Source organism: Pongo pygmaeus, chromosome 1 (genome assembly GCF_028885625.2).
Source record: "Pongo pygmaeus isolate AG05252 chromosome 1, NHGRI_mPonPyg2-v2.0_pri, whole genome shotgun sequence".
In the NCBI taxonomy this organism is placed as follows: domain Eukaryota; kingdom Metazoa; phylum Chordata; class Mammalia; order Primates; family Hominidae; genus Pongo; species Pongo pygmaeus.
In genome coordinates, this window is record NC_072373.2 from 152,272,746 (window position 1) to 152,292,264 (window position 19,519).

The window sequence follows — 19,519 nt, forward strand, 5'->3', positions numbered from 1 at the left end:
GGCTCACTGCAACCTCTGCCTCCCAGGTTCAAGCGATTCTCCTGCCTCAGCCTCCCGAGTAGCTGGGATTACAGGTGCCCACCACCATGCCCACATAATTTTTGTATTTTTAGTAGAGACGGGGTTTCACCATGTTGGCCAGGCTGGTCTCGAACTCCTGACCTCAGATGATCCACCCGCCTCGGCCTCCTAAAGTGCTGGGATTACAGGCATGAGCCACCGCACCCAGCCTTTTATTTTTTATTTTAATGATAAAGTTTTATATTTGATTATAATGCTTCTGCAGTTGTCCTGTTCTCTATGCCATATATATGGGTCTTATGGAGACTGAATATTCTCATACAGGGTCTGATGAGACAAGTGTGACTTCATAATTATATATTAACATTGTTTAAAATATTCAGTACATCAGCAAGACGTACCATCACTTTTTTATTTGGCAGTAATAGTAATACATCCATGTTACAGTGCTTATTTTGGCGAAAGAGCCAGTGCAATTTTTTCTGCTACTGTAGTGTTTTACTTTTACACAAATTAATGAGTACAGTCCTTACATTTAGGAAACAGAAACATTTACTGATATCAGCTAAGTAAAGCTAATACATGGTTGTTCACAAACTAAACAAAACAATAACATAATATACTCATTAGGAACAAAGTAGGGAAGTTCTTATTTCCACTAATCACAGATTATATAAATTCTTAAATTTCACATACATATTTCTTAATCTAAGCAAAAAAAATTAGAATTCAGCTTAATTCCTATAATCATTTTGAAATTTACATCAAATAATTTCTGAATATATATTCACATTAAAATAAAAGTAAATGGGTTATATAAACATAATTTAAAATTTCTGATTATGAAAAGTTATAGAGAAGTACATTAAATGTTACTTTGGCATTCCTGTTTCCTAGGCTTACAGGAATTATTAAGAATTCCTTTGTAATGCAAATAATCACTCTCTTGGAAATTAAATTTAAGTAGAAAATGTTACATTTTAAGGCAAGAAAACATTTGTAAATATTTTTATAAAGGCATTTAATTCAACAAATTAACGGAATCATAGTAAATGGATGCAAATAAAGAATATTACTTTATGAGAAAGACAAAGTTCTTTGGAGCTTACTGTGACAGTATGGAAAACTTCTCTTCTTTTTTAAAAGATAATTCCACTTTGATACTTAATAAACATAATGTTAACCTTCAAGAAGAAATAAGCACTCTTTTAGTTGAACAAAAATGTAGAGAAATCAAAATACAAAAAATGAAATTAAAAGAAATACCAAATGTAAATTGCCTCAAAATTTATCTTCTTTCTTCTAGAAAAAAGGATATTTTCTCAGGACTGACTTAATTGAAGTCCCTCTTATAATTTATATATGGAAGTGGATGGTAGAGCTCATGGTGGCAAGGGCAATTCCATGATTAAGTGTTTAAACAGGGTTTACCCTAAAAGGCTCTAAACTAATCATTTTTAAAAACATTGCTTTTGCTATTTAACCCAATTTTAAGGCAAATGGAAACCGTTATATATGTCTTTTTTTTTTTTTTTTTTTTTGAGACAGAGTTTCACTCTTGTTGCCCAGGCTGGAGTGCAATGGCATGATCTTGGCTAACTGCAACCTCCGCCTCCCGGGTTCAAGCGATTCTCCTGCCTCAGTCTCTCGAGTAGCTGGGATTACAGGCATGCGCCACCATACCCGGCTAATTTTGTATTTTTAGTAGAGATGGGGTTTTGCCATGTTGGTCAGGCTGGTCTCAAACTCCTGACCTCAGGTTATCTGCCCACCTGGGCCTCCCAAAGTGCTGGGATTACAGGCGTGGGCCACTGCTCCTGGCCTGTTATATATGTCTTAAGTACCCTTCTGCATGCAGTCAGAAATGTTCTTTTCAAGAGGACATTTCCTTTAAAAAGTTCAAGTTTCTTCTCTTACAATAAAGAGATTTTTCCTATACTTATTGTCCTAAAATTCTATTTGGTCACTCTTACCTCTTTTGTGAAAGGCCACATCTTGCTAAAGTAGCAGCTACTGAACTGACCAGAAACAAACTCAAACACTGAATTTGACAAACCAACCTGCTAAATATAAGCAACTTTTTCTAAGATGAAATGTAAAAAAGAAAAACAAAACAAAAAGCAACACCTTCTAGAAAGCCATTCACCTTATCTTATAAAATTAATTCCCCAGAGTTATCTCATGTAGTAGCAGCATTATCAAATAGTGCAATTCTTCAAAATTGATTTCAAATAATATCTTTCTAAAATAAATTACATTTACTTACAGCTTTGCTTATAAAACCACAGCTTAAAACACTTAGCCCTCAAATGGGTAAATTAATATAAGCAATAACTGTCTTGTCCACATGGTAATGAAATGCATGTGCACGCACACATATGTGTGTGTATCATTCAAGACTAAAGATACTGCAACAAGGTAAAAACGTAATATTAAATAAAAAGTAAACAGTACATAATGGAATTTTTAGTTTTGGTACTTCTAATCATATTCCCATCAATAATAAGAATTATAAATAGGTAATTGTTAAATTAAGCATCTATGTAAGAAAAGGCAAGGAGCTATATACTAAAGAACAGTGATAATTTGTATGTTTCATGCTATACAACCTATAAAGTACATGCAAAACAGCGTGATCCTGAATTCCATATTTTGTAGTTAATTTACACAAATGTGGCACATACAGAAAATTACAAATCTTAAAAGATTATGCTTTCCCCCCTACTTTTTTCATCTTCTATTTATTAATCAGAAACTAGGCACTTTAATCTAAAAATTCACTTTTTAAAAACGCATTTTAGGAGTAAGACATGGTGACACATGCCTCTGGTATGAGGAGTTGGAGACTGCAGTGAGCTATGTATGATAGCACGCTGCACTCCAGCCTGGGCAATAGAGCGAGACCCCATCTCTTAAAAGAAGGAAAAAAACAATGCATTTTAGGTCCTTTTGTGCAACTCACTCCTAAAATGAATAAAGCCCGTTTTAGGGACAAAAATCAACAAATCTAATCTACTTACATACTGAGTTAGCCACTCCAAATAAGTGGTATATTATTTAGAAACAAAATTAATATAACTCTGAAAGCATTTAATATACTCTTATAGAAGAACTCCACCCATAAACACAATTCATTCGTTTGTAGATGTATCATAATGAACATGAAATATATACTTCCACATCATTAAAAATATTTTTGTTTTACATTCAAGGGAGGAAAAAACCCTTCTTTAAAATGTCAATAAGATTCAAAATATGAACATTTTAAAAACATGGGCATAATGTGACAAATTCCCACTGGGCTGAGTTTTCTGTGGGAATAACTAAAAGGAAGGAGAAAGGAGAAATTATTTTACTGTACCAAGTTTCATACCTTCAGATGTTAACAGTCTTCAAATAACACTAAATTTTAAATTGCTTTTATTAATTAATAAATGCTATCTTTTTAATCAATACTCATTCCAGGGGAAAATGCTCTAATGTATAAAAAGAAAGTTCTTCAGTCTCTTTGTAACTTACAGGACCAACAGTAACATATTTTGGAAACTACAGTTAATACAAATTTGTAAATTGTCAATTTCTCAATGTCAATTCATTTAAATGCTTTATTTGTTTTATTTATTCACTTCTGAGATAGGGTCTTGCTCTGTCGCCCAGGCTGGAGTGCAGTGATGCAATCACGGCTCATGACAGCCTTGACCTTCTGGACTCAAGTGATCCTCCCACCTCAGCCTCCCAAGTAGCTGGGACCACAGACACATGCCACCACACCCAACTAATTAATTTAATTTAATTAATTTATTTTTTGAGACGGAGTCTCACTTTGTTGCCCAGGCTGGAGTGCAGTGGTGCGATCTCAGCTCACTGCAACCTCCACTTCCTGGGTTCAGGCAATACTCCTGTCTCAACCTCCCGAGTAGCTGGGACTACAGGCGCCCGCCATCACGCCTGGCTAATTTTTGCATTTTTAGTAGAGATGGGGTTTCACCATATTGGTGAGGCTGGTCTCGAACACCTGACCTCAGGTGATCCGCCCACCTTGGCCTCCCAAAGTGCTAGGATTACAGGCATGAACTACCACACCCAGCCTATTTTTATTTTTTAAAAAAATTTAAATATTTTCATGGAACTCTGCTTGATACCAGCTAATTTATTTTTATGTTTTTGTAGAGACAGGCATCTCCTTATGTTGTTCAGGCTAGTCTCAACCTTCTGGCTTCAAACTGTCCTCATGCCTCAGCCTCCCAAAGTATTACAGGCATGAGCCACTGCAAGTGGCCCATTTAAATGTTCTATAACAATATTCAGTGATTACAATTTCTTTGATTCAAATACATAAGCAAATGAACAAGCAATAATGTATGCAGTAGATATTAAACATCATTACTGCCTAAACTTGATTAAACAAATGAATAACTTTATAATTAAAAATATGTTTCTAGGCAAAGTTAAATATATTGACATTAGAAGTAATATATTCTTGCATGTGTGGGCCACAAAGACCTTGACTAAAGTGTACATTTTAAAGGTGCAAAGCATAAAAACAGAGCTTTTGAGAATGACAGCTTCAAGAAGACAAACCAATTAACTCCCAAATATTGGCTTCAATTCAAGCAATATTTCTGTAAAATATACATTTCACGACTTCGATTATTACCTAATGAATGCAAAAAGCCACTATGACTACACTACACAGGAATTCAATGACAGAACTTCTGTATAAATACAGTACAGTTGCTCATTTTTTAGTAGATTTTTTTTTTCCTCCCTGAATCCACATGCACCAATTCTGTTAATTTTGTAATATATATTACAAAATCAATAGTTACCTTAAAATATTTCATAGCACACTCAAATTGTATGATTCTTATGGTACTTATTGTACTTTGGCTTCCAGTAGCCCAGTGGACATAACATGACCATGACTGCTTAGACAGCTACTTGTATGCCTCAGGGCATCTGCTTCAAGATAGGCCATTAAAAGCTCAGTGCGGCGAATGAGTAACTGCATGAGGTCTTCAGCTAAAGTCTCTGTACTTGAATAGCGCACCTTCTCAAAGTCAAAAATGTCTTTGAGAAATAAAAGAACTTGATTCTGGAAAATGAACATAAATTGGCATTTATTAGACCAAAATCATGTTACATTGAAAAAGCTTCTAATATTATAATGAGCACTGAATCAGGACTCAGAAGACCTGACTTCCAGTGCTAGTTTCATATCTCATTAGAAAAGGGACCTTGCCCAAGTGATTTAACCTTTCCTTTTTTGGGGCTCATTTTCTTTTTCAGTGAAATAGGGCTAATACCACCCATCCTACTTACTACTCAGGGATGACATGATGATCAAAAAATATAACCTATGTGATACCATGAAAAGGTGGGGAAACATTTTAAAAAAGATAATCTATAAGAAGTGCCTGTAAACTCTAAAGCACTGTTTAAACGTAAGGGGTTATAGTCCTTTCTCTTCAATGTGACCTTTGAGCATTGCCTCTACTCTAAGACAGAAGAATAAACTATTTCCAGTAATAGTTTTAAATAAATAATAATAAAATAATACATTATAATTTTAAATGTGCTTTTTTTTTTGTACAAGAAAAACCCTTAAGGTACATGAAAAATAAAGAACATTTCAGGTCTCAAATCAGTGGTAGATCCTGAAGGCTATTTCATTTCAGTAAGTTATTATATACACTGAAACTCACTGTAAGCAAACTGTATACTAATAAGTATTAAGTCTCAGCTGTTATGTCACCATAATAGAAAAAAAGTAATTTCAAAGAGCGAAAAACAGGAATATTTAATTTCTATCTTCTTTCTTAATAACATATCTTCCAAACGTTATTAAGTACTAAGAAGACACACTTCATTGATTCACTGGATTTTATATCTGAAAGGGTCATTAGCAATCAACCTGTTAGGCTCCCTCGTTTTATAGATAAAGAAAAGGAACATCAAAGAATGATTTGCCCCAAGTCAGAATGCTCACTGATGACAGACTTAATTCCCAACCCCTAAAACACATACCTTACATTTGGGTGGTCAAGTAAACTACAAAAATCAATGTGTTCTGAATGACAGTAAAATACACATTTTCTAAACCATTTATAAAAATATTACCTTGACAGCACATAAACATAATTTTAAAAAATGAATGGTATAGTAAAACATCCAAACTTTCAAATTCATACTCAATTATGTTTACTTTTATTTGCTCCTTGAAATGCAGCCTAAACTCAAGACTATTACATAGCGAGACTTTCCTTGTCACTTTGCCAGCCAGAAAATTCTATAAGGAGCTATAACTTGTATTTTGGCAAACTAAAACTGCTGACATTGGGAGATAACGTTAAACTCCCATTTCATTTCTCACAACTTGGATTTTATCATTCATTTCACCTTTAACCACAACTTATTCTATATTACCACATGTGCAATAAAGGTGGATATTGTTTGTAAGTTTCAAAAGTGTCCACGTATGAAGAACCAACTATCTACATTGATTTGACTGTCACATGGCAACACCATGCAAGACCATGTATCCCTTGCATTAGGGAATTGATAAGGTGAATGGATATGCTGAGTCTACTCCAGAATAAAGCACCAAATCTATAAAATACTGGTCCATTATAATAATAGTGGTATTATAAAATGCCAAAAATATTTAACACTGGCATTTAAATGCTGAATTTAGGTGACTTTTATAACTTTACTCTTAAATAACATTTGTTCTTCTATAAAAGCAAAACAAAACAGAATAAAACCGTATCTCCTTTTTGATTTAGAAAAAAAAGAGAAATGATTCAATGACTGAACATACCTTAAAAAAGCAACATAAATCATAGAGAGAATTTCTAGGACCCAAAAAGCCCCAGGCTAGGACAGGACTGATGTGTTCACAAATGGCATAAAAATGGGCAAAAAATCCATCTGGGATCTGTTGGGAAGTAAAGGAGAATCAAGTTATTTCTACCTTCTTGTTATTTGCTTTCTCTAGTACAGAAACTGAAGTTGCTGTTCATTACATGACCAGTGGGAGTTTAAGAAAATGTGTTTTTTTAGAACCAGAGTCTAGCAATACCTCAAACTCCTGGCCTCAAGCAATCCCCCGGCTTTAGCTTCCTGAGCAGTGGGGACTACAGGCACGCACTACAGTGCAGGGCTCATGACTAGCTCTTTTTGAGGGCAAACCAAGAGTCAGTCATGAGCCATGCTATTAAGAAAGTTAATAAGGTTACAAGTAACCTTTAGAGTCATAGAATGTTTTATGTAGATTTCATATCCTAGCCAATAGTTTCATATGTGCTGAGACACATTTCTATATTTGTTGTTTGTTTTTTTGAGACAGGGTCTCACTCTGTAGCCCAGGGTGAAGTGCACTGGTGCAGTCATGGCTCACTGCAGCCTCAACTTCCCAAGCTTGAGTGATCCTCCCACCTCAAAATTCCAGGTAGCTGGAACCACACGTGCACGCCACCCCTCCTGGCTAATTTTTTCTATTTTTAGTAGAAACAGGTCTCACTATGTTATTCAGGCTGGTCTTGAACTCCTGGGCTCAAGCAATCCTCCCTACTTTGCCTCCCAGAGTGCTGGTATTACAGGTGTGAGCTGTCACACCCCGCCCTTAAAAGTTGTTTTTACCTCATAAAAATGCTTCATAAAAAGCAATCCGGCCAGGCATGGTGGCTCATGCCTATAATCCCAACACTTTTGGGAGGCCAAGGCAGGTGGATCACTTGACCCTTAGGAGTTCAAGACCAGCCTGGGCAACATGGTGAAACCTTGTCTCTACAAAAAATACGAAAGTTAGCCAGGCGTGGTGGTGTGTACCTATAGTCCCAGCTACTCAGGAGGCTGAGGTGGGAGGATCATTTGAGCCCAGGAGTTGGAGGGTGCAGTGAGCCAAGATAATGCCACTGTACTCCAGCCTGGGTGACAAAGTAAGACTCTGTCTCAAAAAAAAAAGGGCAATCATATTAGCTTTGCAACCAAGCAACAACAAGAATGCTACAGTGTTCCTTAGTTGTATAAGTTTTATGATTATTAAGACTATCATAGTTTTAGCTATTTAAAAGCCCAACTCAATCACTTAATTATATTAACTGACCAAAAAAAAACACAACTAGTAAAATGATTAAGCTAAATTACTCTTACTAGAATCCTATCTTTTAATTAAGGAACCCTATATTATCTAAGCATTTAATTGTGTAATTTCCTCTTCCTGTGAAGTATTAGTTCATATAGCTGTGTTTTAGGAAACTCTAAGTTTATATTTATAATAACTTTTTGAATTTCCCTTGTTAAATAACACACTGTGGGATTTGTTATACAGCACTGACTACAGAAAACTACACCTTAAGATTCTGTCTCCTGGGGGGGAAGTTATTTTCTATTTTACAGTCTCCAAGACAATCTTCTAAACCTCATTTTCTTTTTTTTTTTTTTTCTGAGACGGAGTCTCACTCTGTCGCCCAGGCTGGAGTGCAGTGGCACCATCTTGGCTCACTGCAACCTCTGCCTCCCAGGTTCAAGCAATTCTCCTGCCTCAGCCTCCCAAGCAGCTGGGATTACAAGCGTGCACCACCATGCCCAGCTAATTTTTGAATTTTTAGTAGAGACAGGGTTTCGCCATGTTGGCTAGGCTGGTCTCGAACTCCTGACCTCAGGTGATCCACCCTCTTTGGCCTCCCAAAGTGCTAGGATTACATGCAAAAGCCACTATGCCGAGCCTAAACCTCATTTTTAAAATATAAGATAGCAGCAGTTACTATTTAATGAGTACTCATTATATTCTAGAAAATGTGCTAGTTTCTATTTAATTTACTGAAACATTCCTTCAAAAGTATGTCATGTTAATATCATTTTAAACATGTGAAAAGTGATATTGGAGAGGGGTTAAATAAACTGCCCTAATTCACACACAGCTAGTTAGTGAGGGCCAAAAAGTATGTTCTACATATAGTAAAGTTCTAAATACCATACAGACTTGAAGTGTATTATGAGTTCAGACAAGTGGGAACTTAGTGTGGGCTGAAGCAGACTAGATAAACTTCAGCAAGGAATAATGTGAGCTGAGCTCAATTATGGGTAAGATTTATTTAAGTACAGAGGAAATCTGGCATTTCAGGTATAGGAAGTAGTTCCCAAGAGGTGAGACATATAGGTATCTATGGATATAGAAAGTTATAAGTTGGGCGCAGTGGCTCAGGCCTGAAATTCCAGCACTTTGGGAGGCCAAGGCAGGTGGATGACTTAAAGCTGGGAGTTTGAGACTAGCCTGGGCAACATGATGAAACCCCATCTCTGCCAAAAATACACAAATTAGCCGGGCATGGTGGCGAGCGCCTGTAATCCCAGCTACTTGAAAGGCTGAGGCAGAAGAATCGCTTGAACCTGGGAGGCAGAGGTTGTAGTGAGCTGAGATCGTTCCATTGCACTCCAGCCTGGGCGACAGAGTGAGACTCCATCTCAAAAAGGAAAAAAAAGTACAATATTTATTCTAAGAAGTAGAAAAATAAAGTTAGACATGTTAATAATATATCATTATTATTATAACTACCACTTACTAAACTCTTTAAATGTTTAATGTTTAAATTAAGCTTGTTGATATCATCGCTTTCATCCTTACTGCAGTCCTATTAAGTAGGCATTAACACCATTTTGCAAATGGGAAAACTGAGGGTCAGCTGATGGTCAGTAACTTACTGTAATCATGCTAGCTAGTGTGAGAATCAAACCCACGTATACAAGTCTGTTCCTAGTCCTAACGTTAGAGTTCATCATCATCATTAAGGAAACCTGCTTAAAATATGGGTCTCTGGAATCATTTAAAATAAGAATTATTCAAATACAGGGGCTCCAGAATTATTCCTACCAGCACATTCTAAAGATGCTGTGAGGACTATACTTTAAAATCACTGCAACTGGCAATACTGTCTCAAAGTTATAAGATTGGAAAATATGGATATGATAAAATACTATAGGTCCTTGGGCAAACAATAATGTTGTAATAGTCAATACGTGCTTAATGCACTATGCCAAGCACTGTTCTAAGCACTTCACATTGAATCTTCAAGAAATCCTATGAGGGCTAGGCACAGTGGCTCACGCCTGTAATCCCAACACTTTGGGAGGCCCAGACTGGAAGATCACTTGAGGCCAGGAGTTTGAGGCCAGCCTGGGCAACACAGCAAGACCTCATCTGTACAAAAAAATAAAAAATCAGCCAGGCATGGTGGTGTGCACCTGTAGTCCTAGCAACTCAGGGAGGATGAGGCAGGAAGATTGCTTTAGCCCAGGTGTTATAGAGGCCGCAGTGAGCTATGATCATGCCACGGCACTCCAGCCTGAATGACAGAGCAAGACCCTATCTCTAAAACAAAACAAAACACTATGAGGTAGATACTATTACTATTCTATTTTTAGAGATAAGGAAACTGAGGCATAGAGAGGGTAAGCAACTTGCCTAAGGTCACATAGCTAGTATGTGGCATTTGAACCCAGTAGTCTCACTCGAGAGTCCTTGCCCTTTACTACTAGGAGTGTATGAGAAAAACAATGCTTAGCAGGTAAGACGGGTTACAGGATGTGAGGCGTGGAGGCAGGATATAAACTCTGAGACTTTTTATTTGTAGGCGCTCCAAATTGAATAAAGCAGCTATTAGAATCAGATCTTTATTTCTTAATTGGATTAAATGAAGTGGAATCCACTATATTAAAGAACTGTAAAAAAATACTGGCCAGGTGCAGTGGCTCACGCCTGTAATCCCAGCACTTTGGGAGGCCGAGGCAAGCAGATCACCTGAGGTCAGGAGTTTGAGACCAGCCTGGCCAACATGGTGAAACCCCGTCTCTACTAAAAATACAAAAATTAGCCGGGTGTGGTGGCGGGCACCTACAGTCCCAGCTACTTGGGAAGCTGAGGCAGAAGAATCGCTTGAACCCGGGAAGCGAAGACTGCAGTGAGCCAGGATCACGCCACCGCACTCCAGCCTGGACAACAGAGACAGACTGACTCAAAAAAAAAAAAAATTAATATGATTAAGAGAAAAAACAAAAACCTAAAACTTATCAGAGCTGTTTCCAACTCGAAACCCCTCTCCCAGTTAGCTGAAATACCATGCATGCCTCAATACTAAGGATGAGAAAGAAGGCCTTCAAAAAAGAAGCCAACCCACTACCAGTAAGTCACTCATCTACCCCTCCTACAACTGCCAATTCCCACTGGAGAAGTGACTCAGAAGCTTCTTTGACAGAATCCTTAAATGATTTAACAAAGGAATTCAGGACATAATGAATTTTACCTTCATCTGTTGTCTTTTCTGTTTCAGCACCGACCAACAACTTGAAGCCACAGCCTAAATACATGCAGAGAAAAGAAAGATTTATATACAGCTATATAAACATTTCCATTTTTATTAGAAATTCAAAGTTTATGGGTCTAAAATGTTTAATACGTTCATTACTAATAAGAACTAGTCAGCCGGGCACAGTGGCTCACATCTGTAATCCCAGCACTTTGGGAGGCCGAGGCGGGTGGATCACAAGTTCAAGAGATGGAGACCATCCTGGCCAAGATGGTGAAACCCCATCTCTACTAAAAATGCAAAAGAAAATTAGCTGGGCATGGTGGTGCACCCCTGTAGACCCAGACACTCGGGAGGCTGAGGCAGGAGAATTGCTTGAACCTGGGAGGCGGAGGTTGCAGTAAACAGAGATCGCGCCACTGCACTCCAGCCTGGCGACAGAGCGAGACTTGGTCTCAAAACAAACAAACAAACAAAAAACAAAACTAGTCAGGGTCCTCACATTGTTTGAAAATATTAATGAAAAGTTATTTCATTTTTATAAATTTTTAAATCATGAGCAAAGTTGTATGTTGTAAGGGCAAAAAAAAAAAAGTAAAATAATATTTAAAAAATTAAACACAAAGCCACTAAAGGAAAAAGACTGCACTCTGGAACAAAGGAGATTCAATTTTCAGAGTTTTAAAGTTCTGTTCCTTAAGGGAAAAAAGTGAAAATATGTGTATATAGAATTCACATACACAAATAAATATTCTATGTGTAATAATAAAGTAATTTTTCTTCTTTTTTTTGAGACAGGGTTTCATTCCCATTGCCTAGGCTGAAGTGCAAAGGAGTGATCTCGGTTCACTGCAACCTCCGCCTCCAAGGCTCAAGTGAACCTCCCACCTCAGCCTCCTGAGTCACTGAAACCAGAGGCACACACCACTGCACCTGGCAAATTTTTGTATTTTTTTTTATAGAGACAAGGTGTCACTATGTTGCCCAGGCTGGTCTCAAACTCCTGAGCTCAAGTAATCGCCTGCTTCGGCCTTCCAAAGTGCTGGGATTACAGGCATGAGCCACTGCACCTGGCCTAAAGTAATTTTTTTTTCAAGAACAGTACTATTGGAATATTTGTGAATAGAGCTAACAGTTTGATCCAAATAAAGAACTAGGAAATACAACCGTGACAGGACAAAAGCATCCACTGGATCCTAAAGAAATCTGACCCTTGGAGGTGATTCCAGGAAGGAAAAAAAAAAAAAAAAAAAGAAAAATCTGACCCTACTCTGGCATGACCCAGCTTTGATCAAGGTCACTTTACCAAATCAGTTACAGAAACGGAGAACATGTACCTTTTATTATTAAAACATACTTAATTGAGGAAAAATGAATTTATTTAAAATGCTTTTAAGTTTAATATCAGTAAGTTCCAAAATAATTGTGAAATTGCCAACTGGAACATTTTTTTAAAGGTATCCAAATTGCATCATAAAATATATCCACCCTACTTTGCTTCCAGGTGCACTCTTGAAGCCCAACAAAAACCAATGTCAAACAGGTTTGAGAACAAAAAACAACAGAAGCTGAAAAGAGAATTTCATCTGAAGATGTTATACCGTATATGCCTGAGCTGAATATCAAAGGATGAGCTCAGTTTCCATACATTATTTCACAGACAGATGTATATGTAAATCTTACCAATCTACCCAGTTTTGACTTTTTTTTTTTGAGATAGAGTTGCACTCTTGTTGTCCAGGCTGGAGTGCAGCGGAATGATCTCGGCTTACTGCAACCTCTCCCTCCTGGGTTCAAGCGATTATTACACCTCAGCTTCCCGAGTAGCTGGGATTACAGGTGCCCACCACCATACCCAGCTAATTTTTGTATTTTTAGAAGAGACAGCCTTTCACCATGTTGGCCAGGCTGGTCTTGAACTCCTGACCTCAAATGATCCACCTGCCTCGGCCTCCCAAAGTGCTGAGATTATAGGCGTGAGTGACCGTGCCTGGCCAACCACTTTTTTTTTTTTTTTAATGAGACGGAGTTTTGCTTTTGTTGCCCAGGCTGGAGTGCAATGGCTCAATCTCGGCTCACTGCAACCTCCGCCTCCAGGGTTCAAGCAATTCTCCTGCCTCAGCCTCCCGAGTAGCTGGGATTACAGGTGCCCGCCACCATGCCCAGCTAATTTTTTTTTTGTATTTTTAGTAGAGATGGGGTTTCACCATGTTAACCAGGCTGGTCTCAAACTCCTGACCTCAGGTGATCCGCCCGCCTCGGCCTCCCAAAGTGCTGGGATTACAGCCGTGAGCTACTGCGCCCAGCCTCACTTTTTAATCAAACTTAAAAGGCTGAGAAAGGTAAACCACCACTTACTGTTTCTTTGAAGGATGAGTTTAGCCATCGATTATTTACTACATTCTGTATGGATGTGGGTGGGTTTTCCAAATCTTCAAAGGAATCCATTAATATAAAATCCAGAACAACATCATAAAAATTTAGATTTTTCACCTGCATTAAATTATGAGTTGAAACAGAAATTATTATTACATACAGCTGAAATAAAATCTGAGCCAGGGCTTTACGGTTTTATAACAGCAGGGTTTTTTTTTTAATCAGCTTATTCAAAAATAAAAAATAAAAGGAGAGATAAATATGAAAGCTCACCACTAGAAATTACGAATTCACATTATCGCTGCTCCTTCCTAGATCTCAAGTGAAAATAATTTCTCCTCCTCTCTATTCTAGGAGTCCTTTGTTCATGCTTCTATTATAACATCCAGGATGCTCATTCTGCCTTGTTATTTAGTTACTGGTATATGTGCCTGTCTTCCCCACCAGATCATGAACATCTTGCTCTTTCATTCATTCATACACACTTTACATACTACAGGTTGTACCAAGTGCTCAAACTTCTAGAGTAAGCAAATTAGAAGCCTAGAGTATAGTGGGGAAAACAGCAACAAAATAATCCTGCAAATATCCAATTATGAACTGTGTGAAGCACAATAAAGGAAAAAATATAGTGTGCTGTATCATTTTGGCAGAAATGTGGAGAATGAAACAGGGGAAAGAATGAATGCAGAGAGGAAAGGAGTGAGCAGGGAATCGGGAAATATAAAGACTACTGACGTAGCCCAGAGAAAAGACAACAGGTACTCAGGCCAAGAGGGGTGACAGAAAGAGAGAAAAGTCGAAGAAACTGAAAGATATTTAGGAGTTAAAACTGACAAACTTAGAGATGAATATGATAAAATGGGTGAGGATCAGGGAGAGGTGAAGGATGAGACTCAGGTTGCTGGCCTGCAGAAGTAAATGGATACCGATTCCATTTCCTGAATAAGGGAACACTAGAAAAGGAAAAATTAAGTCTTCATGTATTTGTCGTATCCACTGTTTTCTCTGACTAGAAGGCCTTTCAGCTGCTTGTAAACTCACTCTTTTTTTTTTTTTTTTTTTTGCTTCTGAGACAGAGTCTTGCTCTGTCACCCAGGCTGGAGTGCACTGGCACGATCTCGGCTTACTGCAGCCTCCACCTCCTGGGTTCAAGTGATTCTCTTGCTTCACCCTCCTGAGTAGCTGGGATTACAGGCATGCACCACCATGCCTGGCTAATTTTTGTATTTTTAGCGGAGACAGGGTTTCACCACGTTGGCCTGGCTGATCTCAAACTCCTGGCCTCAAGTGATCTGCCTACCTCGGCCTCCCAAAGTGCTGGGGTTTCATTCCTTTTTTTTTTTTTTTTTTTTGAGACGGAGTCTCGCTCTGTCACCCAGGCTGGGATTACAGGCATGCGCTCCATGCCTGGCTAATTTTTGTATTTTTAGTAGAGACAAGTTTCACCATGTTGGTCAGGCTGGTCTTAAACTCCTGACCTCACGATCTGCCCGTCTCAGCCTCCCAAAGTGCTGGGATTACAGGCGTGAGCCACCATGCCTGACTGATATCTATATCTATATATTTTTTGAGACAGAGTCTCGTTCTGTCATCTAGGCTGGAGTACAGTGGCGCAATCTTGGCTCACTGCCACCTCCACCTCCCAGGTTCCAGCAATTCTCGTTCCTTGGCCTCCCGAGTAGTTGGGATTACAGGCGTGAGCCACTACACCTGGCTAATTTTTGTATTTTCAGTAGAGACGAGGTTTTGCCATGTTGGCTAGGTTGGTCTCGAACTCCTGACCTCAGGTGATCTGCCCGCCTCAGCCTCCCAAAGTGCTGGGATTACAGGCGTGAGCCACCATGCCTGACCGATATCTGTATCTATATATTTTTTGAGACAGAGTCTCGTTCTGTCACCCAGGCTGAAATACAGTGGCACGATCTTGGCTCACTGCCACCTCCCCCTCCCAGGTTCCAGCAATTCTCGTTCCTTGGCCTCCCGAGTAGTTGGGATTACAGGCGTGAGCCACTACACCTGGCTAATTTTTGTATTTCAGTAGAGACGAGATTTTGCCATGTTGGCTAGGTTGGTCTCAAACTCCTGACCTCAGGTGATCCGCCCGCCTCAGCCTCCTAAAGTGCTGGGATGACAGGCATGAACCACCATGCCCGGACCTATATTTATTTCTATATCTGTATCTACATATACATTATAAACTGTGAACTCACACTGACAGCTCCAATTCCAATCCCAGCGTTTTATACCTCCCTTCTCTCACAGGGAAAAGCTGGCTCTGATTTTTCTCAGTATACTTATTTGCTCAGTCCTGTGTATACAGCCAATTCCCCAGCCCTACTGAGCTGCTGCTGTTGTACTACCCAAAGCTGTCCTTGCATAGGCCACCATTCCTGCCCTGCTAGGGGCCTGCCAATGACTTTTGGAGAGAAGGAAGAGAGGGAACAAGGGAAGGAGCACAGGAGGGAAGGAAGCAAGGAGCCAACAACAGCAAAAAAGGCTTCTTAGAAAACAATTTACAACTACTGCCCCAATGTACAAGGAGTGTGGTTTATGACTTCGTCAGAAAAAAAGATGTCCCACAACCATACAATTGGCTTTACTTTATTTAACAAGGACAATGAAACAGAAGTCTCAACTCATATAAAATTACATGCAAATAACTAAGAAAAATAAATATCACAAAAAATTTTAATTTACCCCTCTAGCAGCAAGTTCCATTTCAGTACTACCCCAGTGATCGGTCTGCTCTAAAAAATAGATCATTTCATCAAAAACATCTTCAAACTTCTTTGGATTCTGAAGAAGAAAACACATTTTAACCCTAAACTCAACTTTATAACAAGCTACAAAGAAAGTTACTCTTCAAATAAGTCTGGTAGATCTTAATTCTACTAGGTAACTGAACTAAAATACATTTTAAAGGTATACCAAATTTATCTGGTTTACTACTTTGCTGTTGCAACATTTTGCAGAAGCCAAGATAAAGAATGTCAGTAAAATGTCACAAGCAAACTATTTATTACTCAAATATGTATGCCTATTTTGGTCAGTCCTTAAAATGAAAATTTGGTTATAGCAGACATTATGTGAGGCTTTTGTTGCAGTTCTGCTTCTTTTGGAGGAAGCCTAGTTCAAATCACTGAGTTTATCTGTCATGAGAAAGCCAAGAAAGCAACACAAGACTTACATTGGGAATTGCATGTATTAATAGTTAGTATCACCTTACATATACTTAGCACTTTACACTACTTAACACTTTTTTCTTTAAGTTGCTTTCCCATTTATCATTTATTTAATCATCCTAAAAACCCTCTGAAATGAGGTAATATAAATATAATTCTATTATATAAATGAAAGAATTAAAGTTCAAAGGGATTGAGTCTGAAAACTAGGTGTGCAAATGGCTCAAGGAAGGCTTGTTTTGTTTTCTCATCATCTGGACAAACCTTACATAAAGTAAGGTGGTTCCTTACAGTCTGAATGAAGTTCTTGTCATTGCTTCTGCCTCATTCAACTACATGAAGATGAGGCAGTTCAATTTGTATTCCAGATTTCTGAGACCTACGCTATTTCCTGTAACCCTCTTCCTGAACAAGATTGAGGTAATAAAAGAGGAGGCATCAGTGACAATAATAGTGATGGTTATAGCAGCAGATCTAATGATAATTCTCACCATGATATTTACAGAGTTTATGGCAAATTGGAAATAATTTATGAGAAACAACTTGGTTGAAATAGTGTGGACTTTATACATAGTTCAACCCGAGCATAACTTAATGCCCTTTTCAACTATCCACAAAAACTTTTTCTATCAAAAATTTAATATCTTAATCTTCAGTTCAAAGGGTAAAAACAACTTTTGTAAATGGTAAAAATCTTGCCAACAGAACAAGTTTACCTTTCGTGCTTTCACAATTAAAGCTGATAAAATTTTCCTTCCACTCTCAGCGAGGAATATCCTGTTAGCCGATTCTGAAAGAATTACCTGAAAAAATATTCATCCCCAAAGAAAAAAAGAGACCTATAATGAATGTGAATGGACATTCAACTTAATAGCACAAATAATCCTAAAACAGTTAATGCATTGCATGTGGTGCTATTTCAACAGGCAGCTCACAGAGAAAGTCCTAATTTACTAAAATAAAAAGAACTCTTGAAACCTATAGTCAAAAAAAGATTAAAGGGAGTAAAATTTAAATTTAAATTCTGTTCAAAATCATATTACAGTCTTAAATAAATTTCCTGTAGCCCCAAAACATAAGAAAACAAATATATTCTTGTTATTTTCTTTTTAGAAAATCAATTTTATAATTGACTGAAATTAAATCTCAAATACACAGTAATTAATAAGAAAGAGGGTTTTTATTTTAAGCAGCCATTTTTACGCTCCTGAAGTATCAAAATATCCTGTTTTGACAAAGTCTGGTGGGCCTGGGAAGCCGTGGAAGAGGATAATGAAATACGGAAACAAATGAAGGCAAGTAGCAGGGAGGAAAAATAAGTTTAGTGGACTTTATATTTGTCATTAGGAATAGGGATAATCAAGAGCACAGAGCTGTCCTGTTTATTTGCACTGGACTCTACAGCATGAGGGTGGGGATGAGTGGCTGGGTGAAGTCACTTAACGTTAAAAAAATACCTGAAAAGCCTGTCGAATACAGTGAAGTTTGGCAAGAAAATCACTGTCTCCTAGGCACTCCAACATTTCAGTTCTATGTAATAAACAGGGGAGACAATTGTTAAACTACATTCAAGATCAAGCCTACTATAAATTTGGATTCAAACAAGGCTTAACCTCAGGACCTTATATAAAACATGTTTTTTCAATACTGACAGAACATGTAAAATAATTTTTTCTTTACTTGGACCTAAAAACATATTTTCTCCTATTCTCATAAACATTTTTAATAAGTACCACACAAACACCTTAATATCCTTCATAAACATAAACAAATCTGAAATGGTACCTCAGTACTCTGGAGTAAATTTTTCCTTCTTCAACTAAATGCATGGCTTCCTCGTAAAACGGGCAGTGACAAAGGGACTCCAGGCTGTAGGTATGCCTTACTTCTCTGTGTTCTGCAAGCTAAGAGCACGGTGGGTTAGAACAGAATACAGGCTAGGTGCAGTGGCTCATGCCTGTAATTGCAACACTTTGGGAGGATCGTTTGAACCCAGAAGTTTGAAACCAGCCTGGGTAACATGGAGACCCTGTCTCTACAAAAATCTAAAAAAATTAGTCAGGTGTGGAGGCATGCACCTGTGGTCCTAGCTACCCAGGAGGTTGAGGTGGGAAGATCACGTGAGCACAGGAGGTTGAAGTTGTAGTGAGCTGTGATTGTATCACTGCACTCCAGCCTAGCTGGCAAAGCCAGACCTGTCTCAAAAACAAAACAAAACAAAAACCCAGAAAACCAAAAAGCAGAATACACTGATATAAGAAGATAAACTATAAAAGAAAGAAAATAGGATTTTGCTAACATCAAAATACAATAAATTAGATTAAACCATAAAAACCATTCAATAGGATTTTATAGCTAATAAAATCTGAATTTATTTTATTTCAAAATTGAGTTGTTAAAAAGAGTAAAACTTTTAACAAGCTTAGTTCATTCTGAATCCAATTACTTAAATCCACAGAACGTACAGAAAACCAATACTGTATCTTTTTTTTTTTGAGACAGGGTCTCACTGTCACCCAGGCTGGAGTACAGTGGCAGGATCTTGGCTCAATGCAGCCTCCATCACCCAGGTTCAAGCGATTCTCCTGCCTCAGCCTCCAGAGTAGTTGGGATTACAGGCACGCGCCACCA

General features: G+C 38.0%; 1 protein-coding gene across 4 annotated transcripts in view; it reads right to left on the reverse strand.

The window, feature by feature from the left end:
• Positions 1–419: 419 nt before the first annotated feature.
• The window catches only part of MIGA1 (mitoguardin 1), a 92,197-nt gene continuing 73,097 nt past the window's right edge, over positions 420–19,519 (reverse strand). For all 4 annotated transcript variants that reach the window (XM_054479979.2, XM_054479987.2, XM_063653892.1 and 1 more), the window contains exons 9-16: positions 18,674–18,792; positions 18,346–18,418; positions 17,605–17,691; positions 16,404–16,502; positions 13,686–13,820; positions 11,325–11,378; positions 6,842–6,958; positions 420–5,116 (exon numbers count right to left, since the gene is read on the reverse strand). In XM_054479979.2, the coding sequence (XP_054335954.1) occupies positions 4,898–5,116; positions 6,842–6,958; positions 11,325–11,378; positions 13,686–13,820; positions 16,404–16,502; positions 17,605–17,691; positions 18,346–18,418; positions 18,674–18,792 (903 nt within the window). In that variant the 3' untranslated portion in view covers positions 420–4,897. The remainder of the gene's footprint in view (positions 5,117–6,841; positions 6,959–11,324; positions 11,379–13,685; positions 13,821–16,403; positions 16,503–17,604; positions 17,692–18,345; positions 18,419–18,673; positions 18,793–19,519) is intronic.